At 52.7% G+C, this 21099-nt stretch overlaps 2 protein-coding genes across 4 annotated transcripts; both read left to right on the top strand.

The window, feature by feature from the left end:
- The first annotated feature begins 561 nt into the window (after positions 1-561).
- Positions 562-7725, top strand: LOC129392433 (dnaJ homolog subfamily B member 5-like). The gene is made up of 3 exons (XM_055087374.1): positions 562-1189; positions 4532-4776; positions 7628-7725. Exons 2-3 carry the CDS (start codon positions 4566-4568, stop codon positions 7723-7725), a joined length of 309 nt encoding a protein of 102 aa, XP_054943349.1. The 5' UTR covers positions 562-1189; positions 4532-4565.
- An 873-nt stretch (positions 7726-8598) lies between these two features.
- Positions 8599-16389, top strand: DNAJB5 (DnaJ heat shock protein family (Hsp40) member B5). 3 transcript variants are annotated; one of them, XM_024126305.3, is made up of 5 exons: positions 8599-8861; positions 9714-9858; positions 12209-12453; positions 15305-15906; positions 16049-16389. In XM_024126305.3, the coding sequence occupies exons 1-5, from the start codon at positions 8699-8701 to the stop codon at positions 16280-16282; spliced, it is 1389 nt and encodes a 462-aa protein (XP_023982073.1). In that variant the 5' UTR covers positions 8599-8698; the 3' UTR covers positions 16283-16389. The 3 variants fall into 3 exon arrangements, with proteins under 3 accessions (XP_023982073.1, XP_023982072.1, XP_028349651.1); XM_024126304.3 differs by lacking the exon at positions 9714-9858 and having other exon boundaries at positions 8756-8861; XM_028493850.2 differs by lacking the exons at positions 8599-8861; positions 9714-9858 and adding an exon at positions 11811-12118.
- The last annotated feature ends 4710 nt before the right edge of the window (positions 16390-21099 follow it).

The following is a 21099-nucleotide window of genomic DNA, read 5'->3' as shown; positions in this document are numbered from 1 at the left end:
GGAGATCATGTGGAGCTGAGACGAAGGGTTAAGGTGGGGGGGGGCTAGGATAGGGGAGCTCATGGGAGTAGATAAGGATTAAGAATAGGATAAGACAGAAGATCATGGGGGAAAGACAGGAGATCATATGGGGCTAGGAAAGGGGGGGGAGTAAAAGGGGGATAAAATGTGGGAACTCAAAAGGGAAGTAGAATGAAAGATTATAGGGAGAACCTTAATGAGGATTGTGGGAATTGTTGAGAAGGGGCTGCTCATGAGGGAGCAGGGATGAGGGGATTATACAGAGGATGAAAAGGGGACTCATAAAGGAAATCTTGGAGGTGCTAAAACCGTGGAGAACTGCTAGGTTACAAAGGAGAGAGCCGAAGGGTACTTAAACTATGCTCGTCTACCGGGGTCTGTTTTGAGATTCAGTTAGGTCATATCAGGTCAACTCCGGGTCACGGTAAGGTAAAGCTAAATCAGGTCAGGGCTAGGTTAGTTCACGGTTCAATGGAAGACAGGTAAGAATGGTAAGCTTTTTACCCCGGTCCAGGGACCACACCTCCCAGAGTGCATTATTCTCTCCCCTACCCTCCTAAATGAAGCCAGGAAAGAATGCCCAGAGTCACCGCCAACTGGTGGGCGCACTTTTCCTTTAAGGCTGCCTTTGACGTTGCACGGGTTCCAGAAGGTTCTCCCGGGATTCGGGCAGTGGCCAGTACGTCCCACGTTCTCAAACCGGAGATTGGACTAAAATAGTTGTCCCCCGACTGGGGTCTGAGCCCCACAGACCAACCAATAAAATCAAAGGGCGCGTGGAGTTCCCGCCCTCTGTCCCTTTTACCAATGACACGACGAGATAGCGAAGAGGTGTGGTTGATTGATCCCAAAGTGCACCAATCAGACCCACACCAATCACGGCCCGGAATGTGTGCGCGTGTGGCCGGGTGACAGGGGCGGAGAATGGGCGGCTACCACAGAGCCACTCGTTGAAAGCTGTCCAATTACAGCAGAGGCTGAGCTGAGTGACGGGCAGACGGCGCAATGGGCAGCGCGGAGGCGGAGCTGTGGGGGCGGGTTCCCGGGCCCGCTGGCCGCCGGCGGCGGGCGGGCGACTCCTGTCCCGAGTGGAGGCGGCGGAGCCAGAGCCGGGGGAGGGGGCAGCGGCTGTCTGACGGACCGCGGCGGCGCCCGCAGCTCCTCACTGGTGAGGGCGCCGAGCCAGGACTCGAGGGTCCCGGGAGGGGGGCGTCGCGCGTCGCGAAGCCAGGGGTCCTGGTGTCGGGATGTCGGGACACTGAGGGCCCATCGGCTCTTCCACCGCGTGGGTGTGGAGGCTCGGGGTCTGCAAGGTGCTCGATGTCCGCGACCCTCTTACAGGGGGCAGCCCGCGTCTGAGCCGGGGGAGGGTCGGGCCGGGTCGCACTGGGTTCCGGGGAGGCGTTTCTGAGCCAGCCCAGTCAGACAGCGCCGGTGACATCACCGACCACCCTCCCCCGCCGGAGCCCCCTCCCCTCTCCTCCCCTCTCCTCCCCTCCTCTCCTCGCCGCGCCTTTTGTCCCAGCCGAGCTCTGCCCCGCCCCGCCCCGCCCATCTGCGAGGGAGGAGACTCCCTGTCAGTGACTTCATTGAGTAGATTCTTGGGGATTGGGGTCTGGTCCTCCCCGGAGAGAGAGGCGAGAAGAACACGCTGCCTCTCAGGCCCTCACAGACAATCACACCTGCCAGAGGTACACACGCTGCCACTCACAAGCACACACTCTTCGCACTGCCAGCCTTACTGTCACACAGCCATACAGCCATTCACAATCAGCCAGACATCGCTGCACCTGAGAGCAGGTGACCGCTGGACCCTATTCCTTCACTCTCCACACCTGGGGATCAGGTCCAGCTCCTGCTGCACCGGACAGGCCTTGCTGGGCAAGTGCCTCTGAGACCCTGAGGAGGCGGCTTCCAGAGCTGCAGCTCTCCAAGCAGGCTCCAGTGGAGCGATCAGAGGTGAGGGGCTGGGCTGGGCATGTTTAAGCGCACAGTGCTCTCCTGCCCATCCCCAGCAGCACCCCCACTACAGGCCCGAGGCGCTTTCCGGAGCTTCCCACACTTCTGGGGAGAAGACTTCTTAGCCAGCTTGATGTTTAAAATTCAGCTGGAGCCCTTAAAACTTCGAGCGTGGACGCTGAATGGGTTTGTAAAGTTTCGGTAAGTCCCTCTGGAGAAGGGCACTCATACCCATACCGAGTCAAATTCTCCATGTCATATCCCCCTCCATTGCCTACCCGCTTCCTCCATCTCATCCTCGTCTCATCCCCAATTACGTATAAGAACCCCCCTTCTGTTCCACCCTTACATTTGAATGAACTGCACCCCTTGTCATTCATCTCTTATACCAAACCCTTCAGGCATCCGTTTTCCACAAACACCTCCTCTAGTATTTCAACTCTCTACATCCCATTGGTAATCCATTTGCCACTTCAGACATTTCCATTTGTCATCCTTCATCCCCCTCCATCAATACTTCATTTTCTGTATCAACCATCCCCCCTCCCTGTACCAGTCCCCCTTGCCATTTCTCATTTTTTAGTCCTGCCTCTACATTAACATCCTCTTCATTCTCTCCATCAAAGGCAGTGCCATGCCATGGGGCTCCTTTGTCATTCCAACACGTGGCTTGTGGGTAGGGGAGGGAGGGAGGAAAGGAGGAAAAAAGGCAACTCCTGAAAGAGCTTGCCCTATGTCTGTGGAGGCAAGAGAATTACAGGTCTAGAACAGCTAGCACGGGGGTGCAAGGGAGGAAGCTGGCCGGATGAAGAGGTAATGCAGGGACAGTGAGGGGAGGGTTGAAAGCACTGGCAAGGCGTTCCACTTGCCCTCAGCCTAAAAGCTGCTACGGTTTTCTGGGGGCACCCTCTTGGTGTGCTAGTGTTCCTTCCCAGTTTCAGGGGAAAGAAGGTGTGGGTTGAGGCAGAGATGGCGGCAGACCACCCCCAACACCCTCTCAGACAGCTTTTACTGCTGCTTCCGAAAATGGCTGCCCTCCCCCAGATGCCCTTTCTTCTCTGCCTCCCCAGCCACAGGCTCCCCCACCAGGCATGACATGCTGGTAGGGGAAAAGGGGGAGTGCCCGCCCTAATGGAGCCTTCTCTTCGTCAGAGTGAGGTGACTCCCAGAACCATGAGTCAACCCAGCCACCTGTAACAGGCCCTGTGGGGGCAGGAGTTAGGGCTGTTGTCCCTGTCTACCTGGGGCCTTGAGGCCTCCCCTAACCCATTACAGCCCTCACTCCTGCCAGGACACCCTGTAATCTCTCTGAAGCAGTCAGAGGCAGAAAAGCAGGCCTTAGCTGTGGCTGCCAGCCCAGGACATTGCTAGAAAGACTCCGGTTCTCTGGGCTTTGGCAGGGGTTGGCCAAGTCTCAGATGGGTTAGAGAATGGCTTCTGGCCATTCCCCCAACTAGCTCTAGCTACAGGAAAGTACCTTTCCCTCTATCCACCACAGAGACATTGATGGAGGGAGATTAGAGTGAAAGAATGAGAGTCCTGTGTTTCTCCCTCATATAAATAACAAATGCCCCTGCACCCAGCACGTCAGGGACTATCAGAGGAGTGTGGGCCTGGCACTGGGCCAGATCCTAAACCATGAGGCAGGTGAGAGGGAGGGACTGGTAGAGAAGGTACTAAGGAACTGGTGGTTAGTGCCCAATTGTCTCCTAACAACTAAGGTTTAAAAGCCCTACCTCCAGGATGCTTTTGTTCACTAACACTGATGCTTAGGTGGCACAGACATGTCTTCACACACAGTTTTGTGTGTAGACACTGGGAAATGACTAAAGGGAACTGTTGCCCTGGTTGGGGGAAGGACGGTGTCACCCCGCCCTGCTAATGAGAGAGTTAGAAACAGCAGTATCCAAAGGCTGTGAGTCATCCTCTAATCTGAATCACACGTGAGGCTTAGCATAGTCTGGGGAGTGGGGGCAGGGAGGCCTGGGGTCTCCAGTGGCCGAGAGGAATTCAGGTACACACACCCTGACTCAGCCTGGCTGGCCAAGGCAGCTGGCTGAAGACCCAGGCCTGTTTCCAGCCCTGGGCCACTGCCCCAGCTGCCCTTAGCCTGGGCACTATGCCTGAGGCATGGCATAGGAGACCACGATGCTCAGGTGACCTCACCCAGTACGCTGATCTTCACCAGCTTCTGTGCGTGGGTCTGTCAGTCCATGGTGCCACCTCACTCAGCAGCGCTTGTGGGAGTCATCAGTCTGGCCCAAGGACCTGGGCCTTAGAATAGCCCCCAAAAGTGGGCCACAGCCCCCAGCTTCCTGTTGGGAAAATCCAGGAGCTAAGGAAAGAATCACAGAATCCTAGAATGTCAGAGCTGGAAGAGATCATCTAGTCCAACCCTTTCATTTTACTGATGGGGAGACAGAGGCCCACAGAACAGGCATGACCTGCTGAAAGTTACACAGTGAGTCATTTAGGGATTGCAGGATCATCAGGAACAGGACCTGGGTAGAAGGGAATAGAGGCATCAAGGATCGGCCCTGGTTTCTTTCAGAAACAAGGACACCAGTGCCGGTCCAGTGGCTGTGATGGGAAAGGATTACTACAAGATTCTTGGGATCCCCTCGGGAGCCAATGAGGATGAGATCAAGAAAGCCTATCGGAAGATGGCCTTGAAGTACCACCCAGATAAGAACAAAGAACCCAACGCTGAGGAGAAGTTTAAGGAGATTGCAGAGGCCTATGACGTGCTGAGTGACCCTAAGAAACGGGGCCTGTATGACCAGTATGGGGAGGAAGGTAAGAGGGCAGTGCTCCAGCCTGATACTGGACACCTGTCCTTGCCTGGGGTCCTGGGTGACCCAGTTCTCAAAGCAGGGAACTGGAGACTGAGAAGGGGGTGAGGGAGGCAAGTGTTCCCAGCACTGACATCCAGAGGAAAGAAGAGACCACCCACTACCCAGCCTCAGCTCACCACAGCTCTCCCTGCCTCTCTCTGCCCCTCTCCCTCCTCAAGTTAAGGCCTTAGAAAAGCTAGAGCCAGAGGCCTTCCCCACCCTTCTTTCCCTCCCAGCCTTATTAGTCCTGCCTGAAGTCCCTGCTTCTTCATTGGCTGATGGGGAAAGTTAGGAAAGGGAGTGTGTGGCTCTCTGAGGACAGAGCATTTACAGTCATCAGCATAAAAGTTTGGCCCTTAAGCAGCTGGGAAATTAACCACTGGAGCTCTGAGCTAGAGGTGGTTGTCCCCTTCCCTGCCCCCTTCCTGCCCACTTCAGTCCAGCAGAACAGAGGTAGAGTTTCGACTCCCTGAGGAAGTGGCAGGGATCCAAGCAAGGGTGGAAGGGGAACTGCTGCTGGCACCTTGCCCCCTCCTGGGGTAGCTGGTGGCCATGCACAGGGTGTCAGGAAAGGTCCAAATAAAGCCTCTGAGAGGGCGGCTCCTCCCAGCACATCCCACGGGCATGATGTAGCTGCTAATTCTGGGCCTGCCCCTCAGGGCCGCCTGCCACCCGCCAGCCACAAGCACCTGTCAGGCTATATTAAGAGACATTGTCACAGCTGAGGACTCTCCTTTCCAGGAGGAACTGTCCTTCCTCCCCAGTGGCATCCACCTTTCTTCCACATTCTCCTCCTCACTCCCCCCGTTCTAGTCTCAAAACTAGATGGGCTAATGATATATACTGTACCTGATACAAAGCAGGTGCTCAAAAGAATGTTCTTTTCCTTTTCTTCTCCTTGCTTTATGTTCCATGGCCCTGTCCTCTGTACACCCCAGTCCTCCCAACCCCCTCTTCTTATTCTCCATGCCACTAATTCCTTCCGTTTTTCCCTCCTCACCCACTAGACTTGCCAGTTCCCATATTCACCAGGCATCTTCTGGAATCCCCAGTATTCTCTCAGCTAAGAAATGTCTCTCTCTGGGGTAGCGGGACGGGCGGGGGAGCGGTGGGGAAGAGGGAAGCAGTACAGACACCGTGCCACCATGTGACCTGTCTAGGAATTGCACTCATTCCTCTGCTCAGCCTCACCTTTGATTGGGGAGAAGGTAGGAGCTGGGAGACCTCCGCTTTCTGCATGACAAAACCTAAGCGAAGGGCAAAGCGCATGCCCTAGGTCCAGGCACCAGTTCTAATGGAGATCTACATCCCAGGAGGGCTCCTGAGGATGCAGCACAACCTTAAGGAGACATCCAGGGCCTGGGAAGGGAGAAGCAGCCTTGGAAATGTGGGTTGTATTTCTGTCTGCCCTGCCCCCTCCCCAGTAGCCAGCTAGAACAGTTGTGAACATAGACTCTGTGTGCAGCCCTCCCTGAGGACAAGTTGTTCCCAGCTTGAAAGGGGGGTGGTAGTGGTACAGCAGGAATCCTTGCAGAGAAGTCACCCCCTCCTGTCATCATCAGTCCAACTTCCCTCTCTCACCGAGCTCTGCCAAGCTTCTTGAACTCACCTGATAATCAGACCCTCAATAAAAGGAAAGAACAGACCTTGAGTCTTAGGGGAAGGGTGAAGAGGCAGCTGTCACAAGTCATTGAATTGCTTGCCACTTGGCCTCTAATGAAACCCAAATCTCCTCTTGTGGTCCCAGGAAATAAGAGGCTAATTTAGGCTCAGGCTTCCACAGCCAATGAAATTCTAGATAAAGCCCTCAAAGAGAAGAGTCCCCTCCCCATGCCTGGGCCCCACCCCCAAGTCTATATATTCTAGATAATTTCTCAGTGTTAATCCCCTTCCTCCCTCCTCCCCACACAAGCCCCCCAACTACTCCAATCACCACCACTACCATCCCCCTTGAAGACTGCCCCCACAAATCTGAGCCCCTTAGACAGAACCTGACTCCAGAGAGAGTAGCCGGGGTCACCACCTGCAATGTGCCAGCTCACTCATCCTTTTCGGTTGCTCTGACATTAGGTATGGGGTGTAAGGCTTGGTGTTGTACAACTCCAAGGAGCTCCCTTCCCATTGCAATCTATGTCTGTCCAATGTGTGAATGGCAACCCCTGGAGCTGTGCAACACTGTGAGCCCTGAGTGTGGGAACAAAGCATTTGAAAACTTTATGTAGAGAAATAACTCCTCTTCTCCAAGCTAATGATCTTTCCTGCTTTTTTGGGGCCCTCTTCATTTCCCATTTGGGCACGAGTCAGAGAAAGAGGAAACCATGCTAGAAGTAGAGTGCGAGTGGACTTCCTCCTGGACTGTATCGCCACCTTAATTGGGACAGGTCACTTACAGCCCTCTGTATGGTCAAATTCTGTCTGATTGCCTCTTGCCCTGTCTCTGGAGATAAGCAAAGATATGGGAGCCAGGTATGACTTGTAATGTGACCCCAGGCCAGTCATTCAAGGCTTTGTGAGACATCTTTGGGTCACAGGTACATGGAAGAGTATACAGTGCTGGAAGTCACATCTTACCAGTCTTCTAGTCTTAGCTTTTCAGCCTCTTTGAACCTCAAGATGTGCCTTATTATTAAACATATAATTAAGAGTAGAAATCTTGCCAGAGATTTTTCTTACTCTATTAGGCCAGCCCTCTCTGTGGGAGTTAAAGCTTGCTTCTTTCTCTAGGCCCATGAACTAGGAGCTAGAGGGCAGGGGGAGGAGAGTGGGGTGGGGCAGAGACCAGCCATACTGCCCCTAACTTCTCCTCCCTCCAGGCCTGAAGAGCGGCGGCGGTTCATCAGGGGGCTCCAGTGGCTCCTTTCACTACACCTTTCATGGGGACCCCCACGCCACATTTGCCGGGCTAGGATAGGGGAGCTCATGGGAGTAGATAAGGATTAAGAATAGGATAAGACAGAAGATCATGGGGGAAAGACAGGAGATCATATGGGGCTAGGAAAGGGGGGGGAGTAAAAGGGGGATAAAATGTGGGAACTCAAAAGGGAAGTAGAATGAAAGATTATAGGGAGAACCTTAATGAGGATTGTGGGAATTGTTGAGAAGGGGCTGCTCATGAGGGAGCAGGGATGAGGGGATTATACAGAGGATGAAAAGGGGACTCATAAAGGAAATCTTGGAGGTGCTAAAACCGTGGAGAACTGCTAGGTTACAAAGGAGAGAGCCGAAGGGTACTTAAACTATGCTCGTCTACCGGGGTCTGTTTTGAGATTCAGTTAGGTCATATCAGGTCAACTCCGGGTCACGGTAAGGTAAAGCTAAATCAGGTCAGGGCTAGGTTAGTTCACGGTTCAATGGAAGACAGGTAAGAATGGTAAGCTTTTTACCCCGGTCCAGGGACCACACCTCCCAGAGTGCATTATTCTCTCCCCTACCCTCCTAAATGAAGCCAGGAAAGAATGCCCAGAGTCACCGCCAACTGGTGGGCGCACTTTTCCTTTAAGGCTGCCTTTGACGTTGCACGGGTTCCAGAAGGTTCTCCCGGGATTCGGGCAGTGGCCAGTACGTCCCACGTTCTCAAACCGGAGATTGGACTAAAATAGTTGTCCCCCGACTGGGGTCTGAGCCCCACAGACCAACCAATAAAATCAAAGGGCGCGTGGAGTTCCCGCCCTCTGTCCCTTTTACCAATGACACGACGAGATAGCGAAGAGGTGTGGTTGATTGATCCCAAAGTGCACCAATCAGACCCACACCAATCACGGCCCGGAATGTGTGCGCGTGTGGCCGGGTGACAGGGGCGGAGAATGGGCGGCTACCACAGAGCCACTCGTTGAAAGCTGTCCAATTACAGCAGAGGCTGAGCTGAGTGACGGGCAGACGGCGCAATGGGCAGCGCGGAGGCGGAGCTGTGGGGGCGGGTTCCCGGGCCCGCTGGCCGCCGGCGGCGGGCGGGCGACTCCTGTCCCGAGTGGAGGCGGCGGAGCCAGAGCCGGGGGAGGGGGCAGCGGCTGTCTGACGGACCGCGGCGGCGCCCGCAGCTCCTCACTGGTGAGGGCGCCGAGCCAGGACTCGAGGGTCCCGGGAGGGGGGCGTCGCGCGTCGCGAAGCCAGGGGTCCTGGTGTCGGGATGTCGGGACACTGAGGGCCCATCGGCTCTTCCACCGCGTGGGTGTGGAGGCTCGGGGTCTGCAAGGTGCTCGATGTCCGCGACCCTCTTACAGGGGGCAGCCCGCGTCTGAGCCGGGGGAGGGTCGGGCCGGGTCGCACTGGGTTCCGGGGAGGCGTTTCTGAGCCAGCCCAGTCAGACAGCGCCGGTGACATCACCGACCACCCTCCCCCGCCGGAGCCCCCTCCCCTCTCCTCCCCTCTCCTCCCCTCCTCTCCTCGCCGCGCCTTTTGTCCCAGCCGAGCTCTGCCCCGCCCCGCCCCGCCCCGCCCATCTGCGAGGGAGGAGACTCCCTGTCAGTGACTTCATTGAGTAGATTCTTGGGGATTGGGGTCTGGTCCTCCCCGGAGAGAGAGGCGAGAAGAACACGCTGCCTCTCAGGCCCTCACAGACAATCACACCTGCCAGAGGTACACACGCTGCCACTCACAAGCACACACTCTTCGCACTGCCAGCCTTACTGTCACACAGCCATACAGCCATTCACAATCAGCCAGACATCGCTGCACCTGAGAGCAGGTGACCGCTGGACCCTATTCCTTCACTCTCCACACCTGGGGATCAGGTCCAGCTCCTGCTGCACCGGACAGGCCTTGCTGGGCAAGTGCCTCTGAGACCCTGAGGAGGCGGCTTCCAGAGCTGCAGCTCTCCAAGCAGGCTCCAGTGGAGCGATCAGAGGTGAGGGGCTGGGCTGGGCATGTTTAAGCGCACAGTGCTCTCCTGCCCATCCCCAGCAGCACCCCCACTACAGGCCCGAGGCGCTTTCCGGAGCTTCCCACACTTCTGGGGAGAAGACTTCTTAGCCAGCTTGATGTTTAAAATTCAGCTGGAGCCCTTAAAACTTCGAGCGTGGACGCTGAATGGGTTTGTAAAGTTTCGGTAAGTCCCTCTGGAGAAGGGCACTCATACCCATACCGAGTCAAATTCTCCATGTCATATCCCCCTCCATTGCCTACCCGCTTCCTCCATCTCATCCTCGTCTCATCCCCAATTACGTATAAGAACCCCCCTTCTGTTCCACCCTTACATTTGAATGAACTGCACCCCTTGTCATTCATCTCTTATACCAAACCCTTCAGGCATCCGTTTTCCACAAACACCTCCTCTAGTATTTCAACTCTCTACATCCCATTGGTAACCCATTTGCCACTTCAGACATTTCCATTTGTCATCCTTCATCCCCCTCCATCAATACTTCATTTTCTGTATCAACCATCCCCCCTCCCTGTACCAGTCCCCCTTGCCATTTCTCATTTTTTAGTCCTGCCTCTACATTAACATCCTCTTCATTCTCTCCATCAAAGGCAGTGCCATGCCATGGGGCTCCTTTGTCATTCCAACACGTGGCTTGTGGGTAGGGGAGGGAGGGAGGAAAGGAGGAAAAAAGGCAACTCCTGAAAGAGCTTGCCCTATGTCTGTGGAGGCAAGAGAATTACAGGTCTAGAACAGCTAGCACGGGGGTGCAAGGGAGGAAGCTGGCCGGATGAAGAGGTAATGCAGGGACAGTGAGGGGAGGGTTGAAAGCACTGGCAAGGCGTTCCACTTGCCCTCAGCCTAAAAGCTGCTACGGTTTTCTGGGGGCACCCTCTTGGTGTGCTAGTGTTCCTTCCCAGTTTCAGGGGAAAGAAGGTGTGGGTTGAGGCAGAGATGGCGGCAGACCACCCCCAACACCCTCTCAGACAGCTTTTACTGCTGCTTCCGAAAATGGCTGCCCTCCCCCAGATGCCCTTTCTTCTCTGCCTCCCCAGCCACAGGCTCCCCCACCAGGCATGACATGCTGGTAGGGGAAAAGGGGGAGTGCCCGCCCTAATGGAGCCTTCTCTTCGTCAGAGTGAGGTGACTCCCAGAACCATGAGTCAACCCAGCCACCTGTAACAGGCCCTGTGGGGGCAGGAGTTAGGGCTGTTGTCCCTGTCTACCTGGGGCCTTGAGGCCTCCCCTAACCCATTACAGCCCTCACTCCTGCCAGGACACCCTGTAATCTCTCTGAAGCAGTCAGAGGCAGAAAAGCAGGCCTTAGCTGTGGCTGCCAGCCCAGGACATTGCTAGAAAGACTCCGGTTCTCTGGGCTTTGGCAGGGGTTGGCCAAGTCTCAGATGGGTTAGAGAATGGCTTCTGGCCATTCCCCCAACTAGCTCTAGCTACAGGAAAGTACCTTTCCCTCTATCCACCACAGAGACATTGATGGAGGGAGATTAGAGTGAAAGAATGAGAGTCCTGTGTTTCTCCCTCATATAAATAACAAATGCCCCTGCACCCAGCACGTCAGGGACTATCAGAGGAGTGTGGGCCTGGCACTGGGCCAGATCCTAAACCATGAGGCAGGTGAGAGGGAGGGACTGGTAGAGAAGGTACTAAGGAACTGGTGGTTAGTGCCCAATTGTCTCCTAACAACTAAGGTTTAAAAGCCCTACCTCCAGGATGCTTTTGTTCACTAACACTGATGCTTAGGTGGCACAGACATGTCTTCACACACAGTTTTGTGTGTAGACACTGGGAAATGACTAAAGGGAACTGTTGCCCTGGTTGGGGGAAGGACGGTGTCACCCCGCCCTGCTAATGAGAGAGTTAGAAACAGCAGTATCCAAAGGCTGTGAGTCATCCTCTAATCTGAATCACACGTGAGGCTTAGCATAGTCTGGGGAGTGGGGGCAGGGAGGCCTGGGGTCTCCAGTGGCCGAGAGGAATTCAGGTACACACACCCTGACTCAGCCTGGCTGGCCAAGGCAGCTGGCTGAAGACCCAGGCCTGTTTCCAGCCCTGGGCCACTGCCCCAGCTGCCCTTAGCCTGGGCACTATGCCTGAGGCATGGCATAGGAGACCACGATGCTCAGGTGACCTCACCCAGTACGCTGATCTTCACCAGCTTCTGTGCGTGGGTCTGTCAGTCCATGGTGCCACCTCACTCAGCAGCGCTTGTGGGAGTCATCAGTCTGGCCCAAGGACCTGGGCCTTAGAATAGCCCCCAAAAGTGGGCCACAGCCCCCAGCTTCCTGTTGGGAAAATCCAGGAGCTAAGGAAAGAATCACAGAATCCTAGAATGTCAGAGCTGGAAGAGATCATCTAGTCCAACCCTTTCATTTTACTGATGGGGAGACAGAGGCCCACAGAACAGGCATGACCTGCTGAAAGTTACACAGTGAGTCATTTAGGGATTGCAGGATCATCAGGAACAGGACCGGGGTAGAAGGGAATAGAGGCATCAAGGATCGGCCCTGGTTTCTTTCAGAAACAAGGACACCAGTGCCGGTCCAGTGGCTGTGATGGGAAAGGATTACTACAAGATTCTTGGGATCCCCTCGGGAGCCAATGAGGATGAGATCAAGAAAGCCTATCGGAAGATGGCCTTGAAGTACCACCCAGATAAGAACAAAGAACCCAACGCTGAGGAGAAGTTTAAGGAGATTGCAGAGGCCTATGACGTGCTGAGTGACCCTAAGAAACGGGGCCTGTATGACCAGTATGGGGAGGAAGGTAAGAGGGCAGTGCTCCAGCCTGATACTGGACACCTGTCCTTGCCTGGGGTCCTGGGTGACCCAGTTCTCAAAGCAGGGAACTGGAGACTGAGAAGGGGGTGAGGGAGGCAAGTGTTCCCAGCACTGACATCCAGAGGAAAGAAGAGACCACCCACTACCCAGCCTCAGCTCACCACAGCTCTCCCTGCCTCTCTCTGCCCCTCTCCCTCCTCAAGTTAAGGCCTTAGAAAAGCTAGAGCCAGAGGCCTTCCCCACCCTTCTTTCCCTCCCAGCCTTATTAGTCCTGCCTGAAGTCCCTGCTTCTTCATTGGCTGATGGGGAAAGTTAGGAAAGGGAGTGTGTGGCTCTCTGAGGACAGAGCATTTACAGTCATCAGCATAAAAGTTTGGCCCTTAAGCAGCTGGGAAATTAACCACTGGAGCTCTGAGCTAGAGGTGGTTGTCCCCTTCCCTGCCCCCTTCCTGCCCACTTCAGTCCAGCAGAACAGAGGTAGAGTTTCGACTCCCTGAGGAAGTGGCAGGGATCCAAGCAAGGGTGGAAGGGGAACTGCTGCTGGCACCTTGCCCCCTCCTGGGGTAGCTGGTGGCCATGCACAGGGTGTCAGGAAAGGTCCAAATAAAGCCTCTGAGAGGGCGGCTCCTCCCAGCACATCCCACGGGCATGATGTAGCTGCTAATTCTGGGCCTGCCCCTCAGGGCCGCCTGCCACCCGCCAGCCACAAGCACCTGTCAGGCTATATTAAGAGACATTGTCACAGCTGAGGACTCTCCTTTCCAGGAGGAACTGTCCTTCCTCCCCAGTGGCATCCACCTTTCTTCCACATTCTCCTCCTCACTCCCCCCGTTCTAGTCTCAAAACTAGATGGGCTAATGATATATACTGTACCTGATACAAAGCAGGTGCTCAAAAGAATGTTCTTTTCCTTTTCTTCTCCTTGCTTTATGTTCCATGGCCCTGTCCTCTGTACACCCCAGTCCTCCCAACCCCCTCTTCTTATTCTCCATGCCACTAATTCCTTCCGTTTTTCCCTCCTCACCCACTAGACTTGCCAGTTCCCATATTCACCAGGCATCTTCTGGAATCCCCAGTATTCTCTCAGCTAAGAAATGTCTCTCTCTGGGGTAGCGGGACGGGCGGGGGAGCGGTGGGGAAGAGGGAAGCAGTACAGACACCGTGCCACCATGTGACCTGTCTAGGAATTGCACTCATTCCTCTGCTCAGCCTCACCTTTGATTGGGGAGAAGGTAGGAGCTGGGAGACCTCCGCTTTCTGCATGACAAAACCTAAGCGAAGGGCAAAGCGCATGCCCTAGGTCCAGGCACCAGTTCTAATGGAGATCTACATCCCAGGAGGGCTCCTGAGGATGCAGCACAACCTTAAGGAGACATCCAGGGCCTGGGAAGGGAGAAGCAGCCTTGGAAATGTGGGTTGTATTTCTGTCTGCCCTGCCCCCTCCCCAGTAGCCAGCTAGAACAGTTGTGAACATAGACTCTGTGTGCAGCCCTCCCTGAGGACAAGTTGTTCCCAGCTTGAAAGGGGGGTGGTAGTGGTACAGCAGGAATCCTTGCAGAGAAGTCACCCCCTCCTGTCATCATCAGTCCAACTTCCCTCTCTCACCGAGCTCTGCCAAGCTTCTTGAACTCACCTGATAATCAGACCCTCAATAAAAGGAAAGAACAGACCTTGAGTCTTAGGGGAAGGGTGAAGAGGCAGCTGTCACAAGTCATTGAATTGCTTGCCACTTGGCCTCTAATGAAACCCAAATCTCCTCTTGTGGTCCCAGGAAATAAGAGGCTAATTTAGGCTCAGGCTTCCACAGCCAATGAAATTCTAGATAAAGCCCTCAAAGAGAAGAGTCCCCTCCCCATGCCTGGGCCCCACCCCCAAGTCTATATATTCTAGATAATTTCTCAGTGTTAATCCCCTTCCTCCCTCCTCCCCACACAAGCCCCCCAACTACTCCAATCACCACCACTACCATCCCCCTTGAAGACTGCCCCCACAAATCTGAGCCCCTTAGACAGAACCTGACTCCAGAGAGAGTAGCCGGGGTCACCACCTGCAATGTGCCAGCTCACTCATCCTTTTCGGTTGCTCTGACATTAGGTATGGGGTGTAAGGCTTGGTGTTGTACAACTCCAAGGAGCTCCCTTCCCATTGCAATCTATGTCTGTCCAATGTGTGAATGGCAACCCCTGGAGCTGTGCAACACTGTGAGCCCTGAGTGTGGGAACAAAGCATTTGAAAACTTTATGTAGAGAAATAACTCCTCTTCTCCAAGCTAATGATCTTTCCTGCTTTTTTGGGGCCCTCTTCATTTCCCATTTGGGCACGAGTCAGAGAAAGAGGAAACCATGCTAGAAGTAGAGTGCGAGTGGACTTCCTCCTGGACTGTATCGCCACCTTAATTGGGACAGGTCACTTACAGCCCTCTGTATGGTCAAATTCTGTCTGATTGCCTCTTGCCCTGTCTCTGGAGATAAGCAAAGATATGGGAGCCAGGTATGACTTGTAATGTGACCCCAGGCCAGTCATTCAAGGCTTTGTGAGACATCTTTGGGTCACAGGTACATGGAAGAGTATACAGTGCTGGAAGTCACATCTTACCAGTCTTCTAGTCTTAGCTTTTCAGCCTCTTTGAACCTCAAGATGTGCCTTATTATTAAACATATAATTAAGAGTAGAAATCTTGCCAGAGATTTTTCTTACTCTATTAGGCCAGCCCTCTCTGTGGGAGTTAAAGCTTGCTTCTTTCTCTAGGCCCATGAACTAGGAGCTAGAGGGCAGGGGGAGGAGAGTGGGGTGGGGCAGAGACCAGCCATACTGCCCCTAACTTCTCCTCCCTCCAGGCCTGAAGAGCGGCGGCGGTTCATCAGGGGGCTCCAGTGGCTCCTTTCACTACACCTTTCATGGGGACCCCCACGCCACATTTGCCTCCTTCTTTGGCGGCTCCAACCCCTTCGATATCTTCTTTGCCAGCACTCGCTCCACTCGTCCCTTCAGTGGCTTTGACCCAGACGACATGGACGTGGATGAAGATGAGGACCCATTTGGCTCCTTTGGCCGCTTTGGGTTCAATGGGCTGAGTAGGGGTCCAAGGCGAGCCCCAGAACCACTGTACTCTCGGCGCAAGGTACAGGACCCACCTGTGGTGCATGAGCTGAGGGTGTCCCTGGAGGAAATCTACCACGGCTCCACCAAACGCATGAAGATCACAAGGCGGCGCCTCAACCCTGACGGGCGAACTGTACGCACCGAGGACAAGATCCTGCACATTGTCATCAAGCGTGGCTGGAAGGAAGGCACCAAGATCACCTTCCCCAAAGAGGGCGATGCCACACCTGACAACATCCCTGCTGACATCGTCTTTGTGCTCAAAGACAAGCCCCATGCACACTTCCGCCGAGATGGCACCAACGTGCTCTACAGTGCCCTGATCAGCCTCAAGGAGGTGGGGCCTGGATCAGATTGTGTGTATTTTTATCGGGTGGGGGGTGGAGGTGACGGAGACATTCTTTCCCCACTTTCTCTTTTCTTCCCTTCCCAATCACTCTGCCCTACCTTTTCCTCACTTTCTGTCTCATTTTCCCCAGGCACTGTGCGGCTGTACCGTGAACATTCCCACCATTGATGGCCGAGTGATCCCTTTGCCCTGCAATGATGTCATCAAGCCAGGCACCGTGAAGAGACTCCGTGGGGAGGGCCTTCCCTTCCCCAAGGTGCCCACCCAGCGGGGAGACCTCATTGTCGAGTTCAAAGTTCGCTTCCCAGATAGATTAACACCACAGACAAGACAGATCCTTAAGCAGCACTTACCGTGCTCCTAGGCCCTGCCCCAGCCAGCCCAGAGCCTTCCACAGCAATAGCCCCACACTCACCCCACCCATTGTGCACCCAGCTTGATGTCCACTGGACACTAGCAACTCTTTCTAAATGCAAAAAAACAAAAAAAAACAAACAAACAAAAAAAAACCCACTGGTTTTCAGGGAAAATGTTCCTGTCCCTGACCCCTTTCAGAGCTGGGCTGCCTTGGGGGAGTGGGAGGGAGGTGGGGAGAGCTAGCCCAGGCCAGGGGTTAATTTTCATGTCACAAGCTTTGAATCCAGTTCCCACTACAGTGGCTGGAGAGTGACCTGAGTGCTACTTGAAGATATAGAGATTCCTTGTCCACGCCTGTAAATAGCATGTCCTCCTTCGCCTCTCAGCTTTGCTAATACCTCTCCTTTCCCTTCCCTTAAGCTTCCTCCTACTGGGGGAGGAAGAGGATAAAAAGGACACTGCTTTCCCACCCCAGTCCCACCCCCAAGTCCATAGTGTCCAAGGTTATCACACACATATTCATGCACACAAAGCACACACCTAGAGCTGTGTGTGCCTCTCCAGGGTTGAGATAGGAAGGGAAGATCCATAACCCATGAACCGGGCCATTGAGCACGAGACACTTTTCATTTGGGAAAGGGAGGTGAAGGGGCCCTCAGCAGCCTCCCTGACAGCTCCCCTGCCCAGACTCTGCAGAGCTGGAAGTACTGTCCTCCCTGCTGCTCTTAAGAGTGTGCAAGGGTAGAGGAAGGGGAGGGGGCTGCTGTATTAAGTCTAAGAGGTGGAGGGCAGGGTCTGTCTCCTAGCCTTCATCAGGAAGGGAAAGGGCTTTGAGTCAGGTGGCAGCTATTCCCCACCAAGAGATTCAGGGTCACAGGTTTCTCCCCACACCTCTGAACTCAGGGCCTAGCCACCCCTAAACTCCCAAATCCCATTTTTGTGATATATGAAGCTACTTATTTCTTACCCTTCATGGAGGCTGCGGGGGAATTTCTAGCCCTCTGACGCCTGTGTGACCCCACCTCACTCCCATAATTGTATAAAGATCAAATAGTGAAGGAGCTAGGGTAAGACTGCTTCAGCCATGTTCTGGGGTGGGGTTTTTAGGCTTTCTCACTTTGACAAGCCCCTGAATGTTTTTATAGTAGTTTTTTTGTATTTTTTTGTAATGACAGTATTATGGAAAAAATAAAGTATTTTAAAACTATGGGATCTGAGCAGGAGCAACGAACCTGTGACAGGGCTGGATGTGCACTGCCAATCTCCCTCCTGAGCCCCACTCACCTTTGAGAAGCCCAAGCAGCCCTCGATATAAGGTGAAGCTGACTCCTTCCTTCCTCAAAGCCCAGATTCCCAGAATTTCCAAAATGTGCACCCAAAACACAGCAAAGACAGAAGATATCACTCAGCTATTAGAGAAAACAAAAAATATATAGAAAGAATAAATATCCTGTGTTATGAGAAATAGAGACTATCCTCTAAGGATGTGCTAGCATGAGAATCAATAGATTTTTCTCTACATGGACTGGAATTTTCCTTTAAGAGAAATTTTCCTCCTAGGAGGGATGGAGGAGGACTTTCCGGCTGACTAGAAGAGACACATTCCCAAAGACAGAGCCTGAGGCAAGTGGAGAGGGCGGCTGGAGGTACCTGGCATCCTTGGCCCATGCTTAGCAGGGCCTGGCTGAAGACACAGGATTCCTGTGAGGCATGAACACTGTTACTGATACTTAAGTCTAAATTGTCCAGGGATGTCTGTCCATGTCTTTGAATTGCCTGTCCCTGCTGAGACAACTCTGGTCCTCAGGGCCTGTGTGTTGACTGCATGATGCACTTGTCTCTTTCCTTGGATCTGGGTAGGGAGGAGCCCTGTAGTCACAGGAATGCTCATCTGCAGGCTCTGCCTGGGCCTGAACTTCCTCCTGGTGCTGACTTTCCTCCCAGATTCTTTGCTAGGATCAGGCCCATGACAGCCATGCCCTACTGAACTTCAGTGTCCCCAGTGCTATGAAGACAACTCTGCCTTCACCTGTACCTGGGCTCCACATAGAGGCTGACAAGGTCTAGGCTTTTAACAGGGATCTTCCTGCCCTTGTTTTTTATCCTGGGACAAACCAATGAAAAAAGCTCATTCTTTTATGCAAGGTACTTTTGGGTGGAGCCTGTTCCTTCCAGTGGAGAAACCAAGGGGTTTCTGTTCAAAAGGATGTCTGCTAATCCCCCAGCCTGGGCAGGGAGATCCCTAATCCTTCATCCTCTACTCAATGTTTTCCTATTCCAGGTCTCCTAGGGTTGTCCCTCTCTTCACTCAGGGCTAAATTCTTATCCTAGCTCTTTCCTGAGGCCTGAAGCTTTGGGATCTAGGTATGCTGGGCCAAACTGCTCCCTCTGGCCTTCCTGTGGACGCGGAGGATCTGGGATCTGGGAAATTATCATGTCTCCACTGAGTAGTTTCTGGGGATAGACTATGAGACCTTAGAGGCCAGGCTGTCTGAGGTCAGGGGCACTTCAATGAGAAAGCCCTGAAGTTGGCCTTGCAGCTCTGCCTACAATCTGAGCCTTATCATTCTTGGAGATTACATGAGGGATTTGTGGTCCTTTAATACCTGTATAACCTTAAACACACACACACACACACACACACACACACACACACACACCCCTATATAAAAATCAAGATAGTAAAGAAACTGGGGGAAAGTCTAGTTCAGCCAGGTCCTGGGGAATGGGGTCTTTATTGGGTTACCTCACTTTGATCAAGCCCCTGAATCCTTTTATAGTAGTTGTGTGTGTGTCAGGGGGTAATTTTGTATGACAGTACTATGACAATTATTTGTTCATTTATATAATAACTATGATCAGCCTGTCCCTCATCCTGCCTCGGGGTTTCTTTCAAACAGCTAAGCAACCTCGGCTTAGCCATCCCTCAAACAAACCAAATCAACTGCACGGTTGGGTGGCTGAGAGAGAAGGGTGGACTGAGGAAGGGGCCATGATTGAGTCTCTATAAACTAAACAGTTTTACAGATTCAAGGAGCTTGAGAGGTAAGCTCTACCTCTACCATACCCCAAACCATATAATCTGGGCTTACTAATGCTTGTCTAATGCCTAGATCAAGGAAGGAAAGCTTCCAAGAGGTATTCAGGCAGTGTTCTTGACTCACTGGGTAAACCAAATATCCAGTTTCCAAGTGGCTATAGGACTTTCCAGGAGGGGGTAGAGTATACTTGGCAGCAAGCCATGAACAATACATATCTATAGGGATCCCATTCTAATAGGTCTGCCCCAGCTTCTTGCCCAAGTAAACCTTCAGGACATTTTCCAGTTGCTTCTAGTCTAGGTTCTCTTTTAAACACATTGATAGGTCATTTCCTGATCCATTCCCTGAGTGACTCAAGTCACTTTTTATCTCCTCTGAAGAAAGGTCCCTCAAAACCTTCACTAGGTTGCTTTCTGAATTTCTTGACAGGTTAAATTTGGGGCCTTTTCTCAGGCTATGCCTCAGGTTCTTCCCTAGGTCATTCTCTAATTGGAACTTTGCTGGGTCCCTCACACATAAAATTCCTAGGTGCCACAATCCAATCATTCTTAGATCATCGCTGTCTTGGCCCATAAACACAGAGGGCTGTGAAAGTCTATGATCATTCCTTCTCTGAGATTTGTCTGTTAGTTGCCCTGAGGCCACATCAGTGCCAGAAACTCTTGGATCCTGCAGGCCAGGACCCACTAGTGTTACATGGAACTCTTTCAAAGGTAGTGCTTTAGTTGGTTCCAAATATTATTCATAGGAAATTCTCTAAGAAAAATGGAAACTGGAACACAGGGCTGGGAGCCCAGGCTATACTAAAAGAAGTTAAAACCTACAAATTTTCAGTCTGCTTCTGTAACAGGTATTATTTCATTTGGAGTGAGAGACTCTACCTCACACTGGGTCCTAGGAAAGTTTACTCCAAAGGCCCTAATCTGGGGTGGAGAAGAAAGTAGTAAGAATGGGAGCAAGGACTGAAGGTGGGCCTTAGGTAGGGGCTGGGAATGAAACAGGGTTCAGGGCTGGGGAAGCAGTGGGGAATATTTAGCCTGCATTTAAATTAGAGGGGATGAAGGAACAGGCATTAGAAATTCCACTGAATAAAACAAAGGGAGACTCCAGTGGGGAGCAACCACCAGAAATCAGGAAAGCAGCTACAAGGGACTCATTGTGCAGAGAGGGGAGACCCTAGAAAAGCTGGCTCCATTTATGCTGCAAATGGTCCTCCCAGGTTTGAGGATGTGGGAGCTGCTGAAGACTGTGCAGTTGATATGGTTTGTCATCAGTTTTCCACAGTGGTTGGGAGCTTGGGTGTCCTGCATGTCAGCAAATGACTCTAAAATAGTCCCAGATATCCTCTCAGCAAAGACTGGGCAACTCATTGGTTCTAATGATTTAACAAAACCTCTATTCAATAATTAACTGACCACTAAGCTAATCAAGCAGAGACTTAGTATCTACACACAACAAAGAATATAGACCTTACAGAATTAGTTCAGAAAAGTCAATATGCAAACAACAAAACAGCTATAACAACAAACTCTGGAGAGAATATGACTTCTAGAGTTGCCATGTTATATCATTTTAAATGTCCAATTTTCAATAAAAACTACAAAACATGCAAAGAAACAAAAAAGTATGGCCCATACATATATGCAGGGGAAAAAACAACAGTCAATAAATTGAAATTGCCAGGGAATTCCCTGGCAATCCAGTGGTTAGGACTCCATGCTCTCAGTGCTGAGGGCCTGGGTTCGATCCCTGGTCAGGGAACTAAAAATCCCACAACCTGCAT

The sequence above is a fragment of the Physeter macrocephalus genome, chromosome 9, assembly GCF_002837175.3.
Source record: "Physeter macrocephalus isolate SW-GA chromosome 9, ASM283717v5, whole genome shotgun sequence".
NCBI lineage: Eukaryota > Metazoa > Chordata > Mammalia > Artiodactyla > Physeteridae > Physeter > Physeter macrocephalus.
This window is presented reverse-complemented; position numbering and strand designations above follow the sequence as displayed.

Excerpts from the sequence above, each read along its gene's own strand:
- DNAJB5 (XM_024126305.3), top strand. The coding sequence starts at position 8,699 with ATGGGCAGCGCGGAGGCGGAGCTGTGGGGGCGGGTTCCCGGGCCCGCT. Across the intron at positions 8,862-9,713 it reads GCGCCCGCAGCTCCTCACTG|CAGCACCCCCACTACAGGCC; the intron begins GTGAGGGCGCCG and ends GCCCATCCCCAG. Across the intron at positions 15,907-16,048 it reads CCCTGATCAGCCTCAAGGAG|GCACTGTGCGGCTGTACCGT; the intron begins GTGGGGCCTGGA and ends CATTTTCCCCAG.
- LOC129392433 (XM_055087374.1), top strand. The coding sequence starts at position 4,566 with ATGGGAAAGGATTACTACAAGATTCTTGGGATCCCCTCGGGAGCCAAT. Across the intron at positions 4,777-7,627 it reads TGACCAGTATGGGGAGGAAG|GCCTGAAGAGCGGCGGCGGT; the intron begins GTAAGAGGGCAG and ends TCCTCCCTCCAG.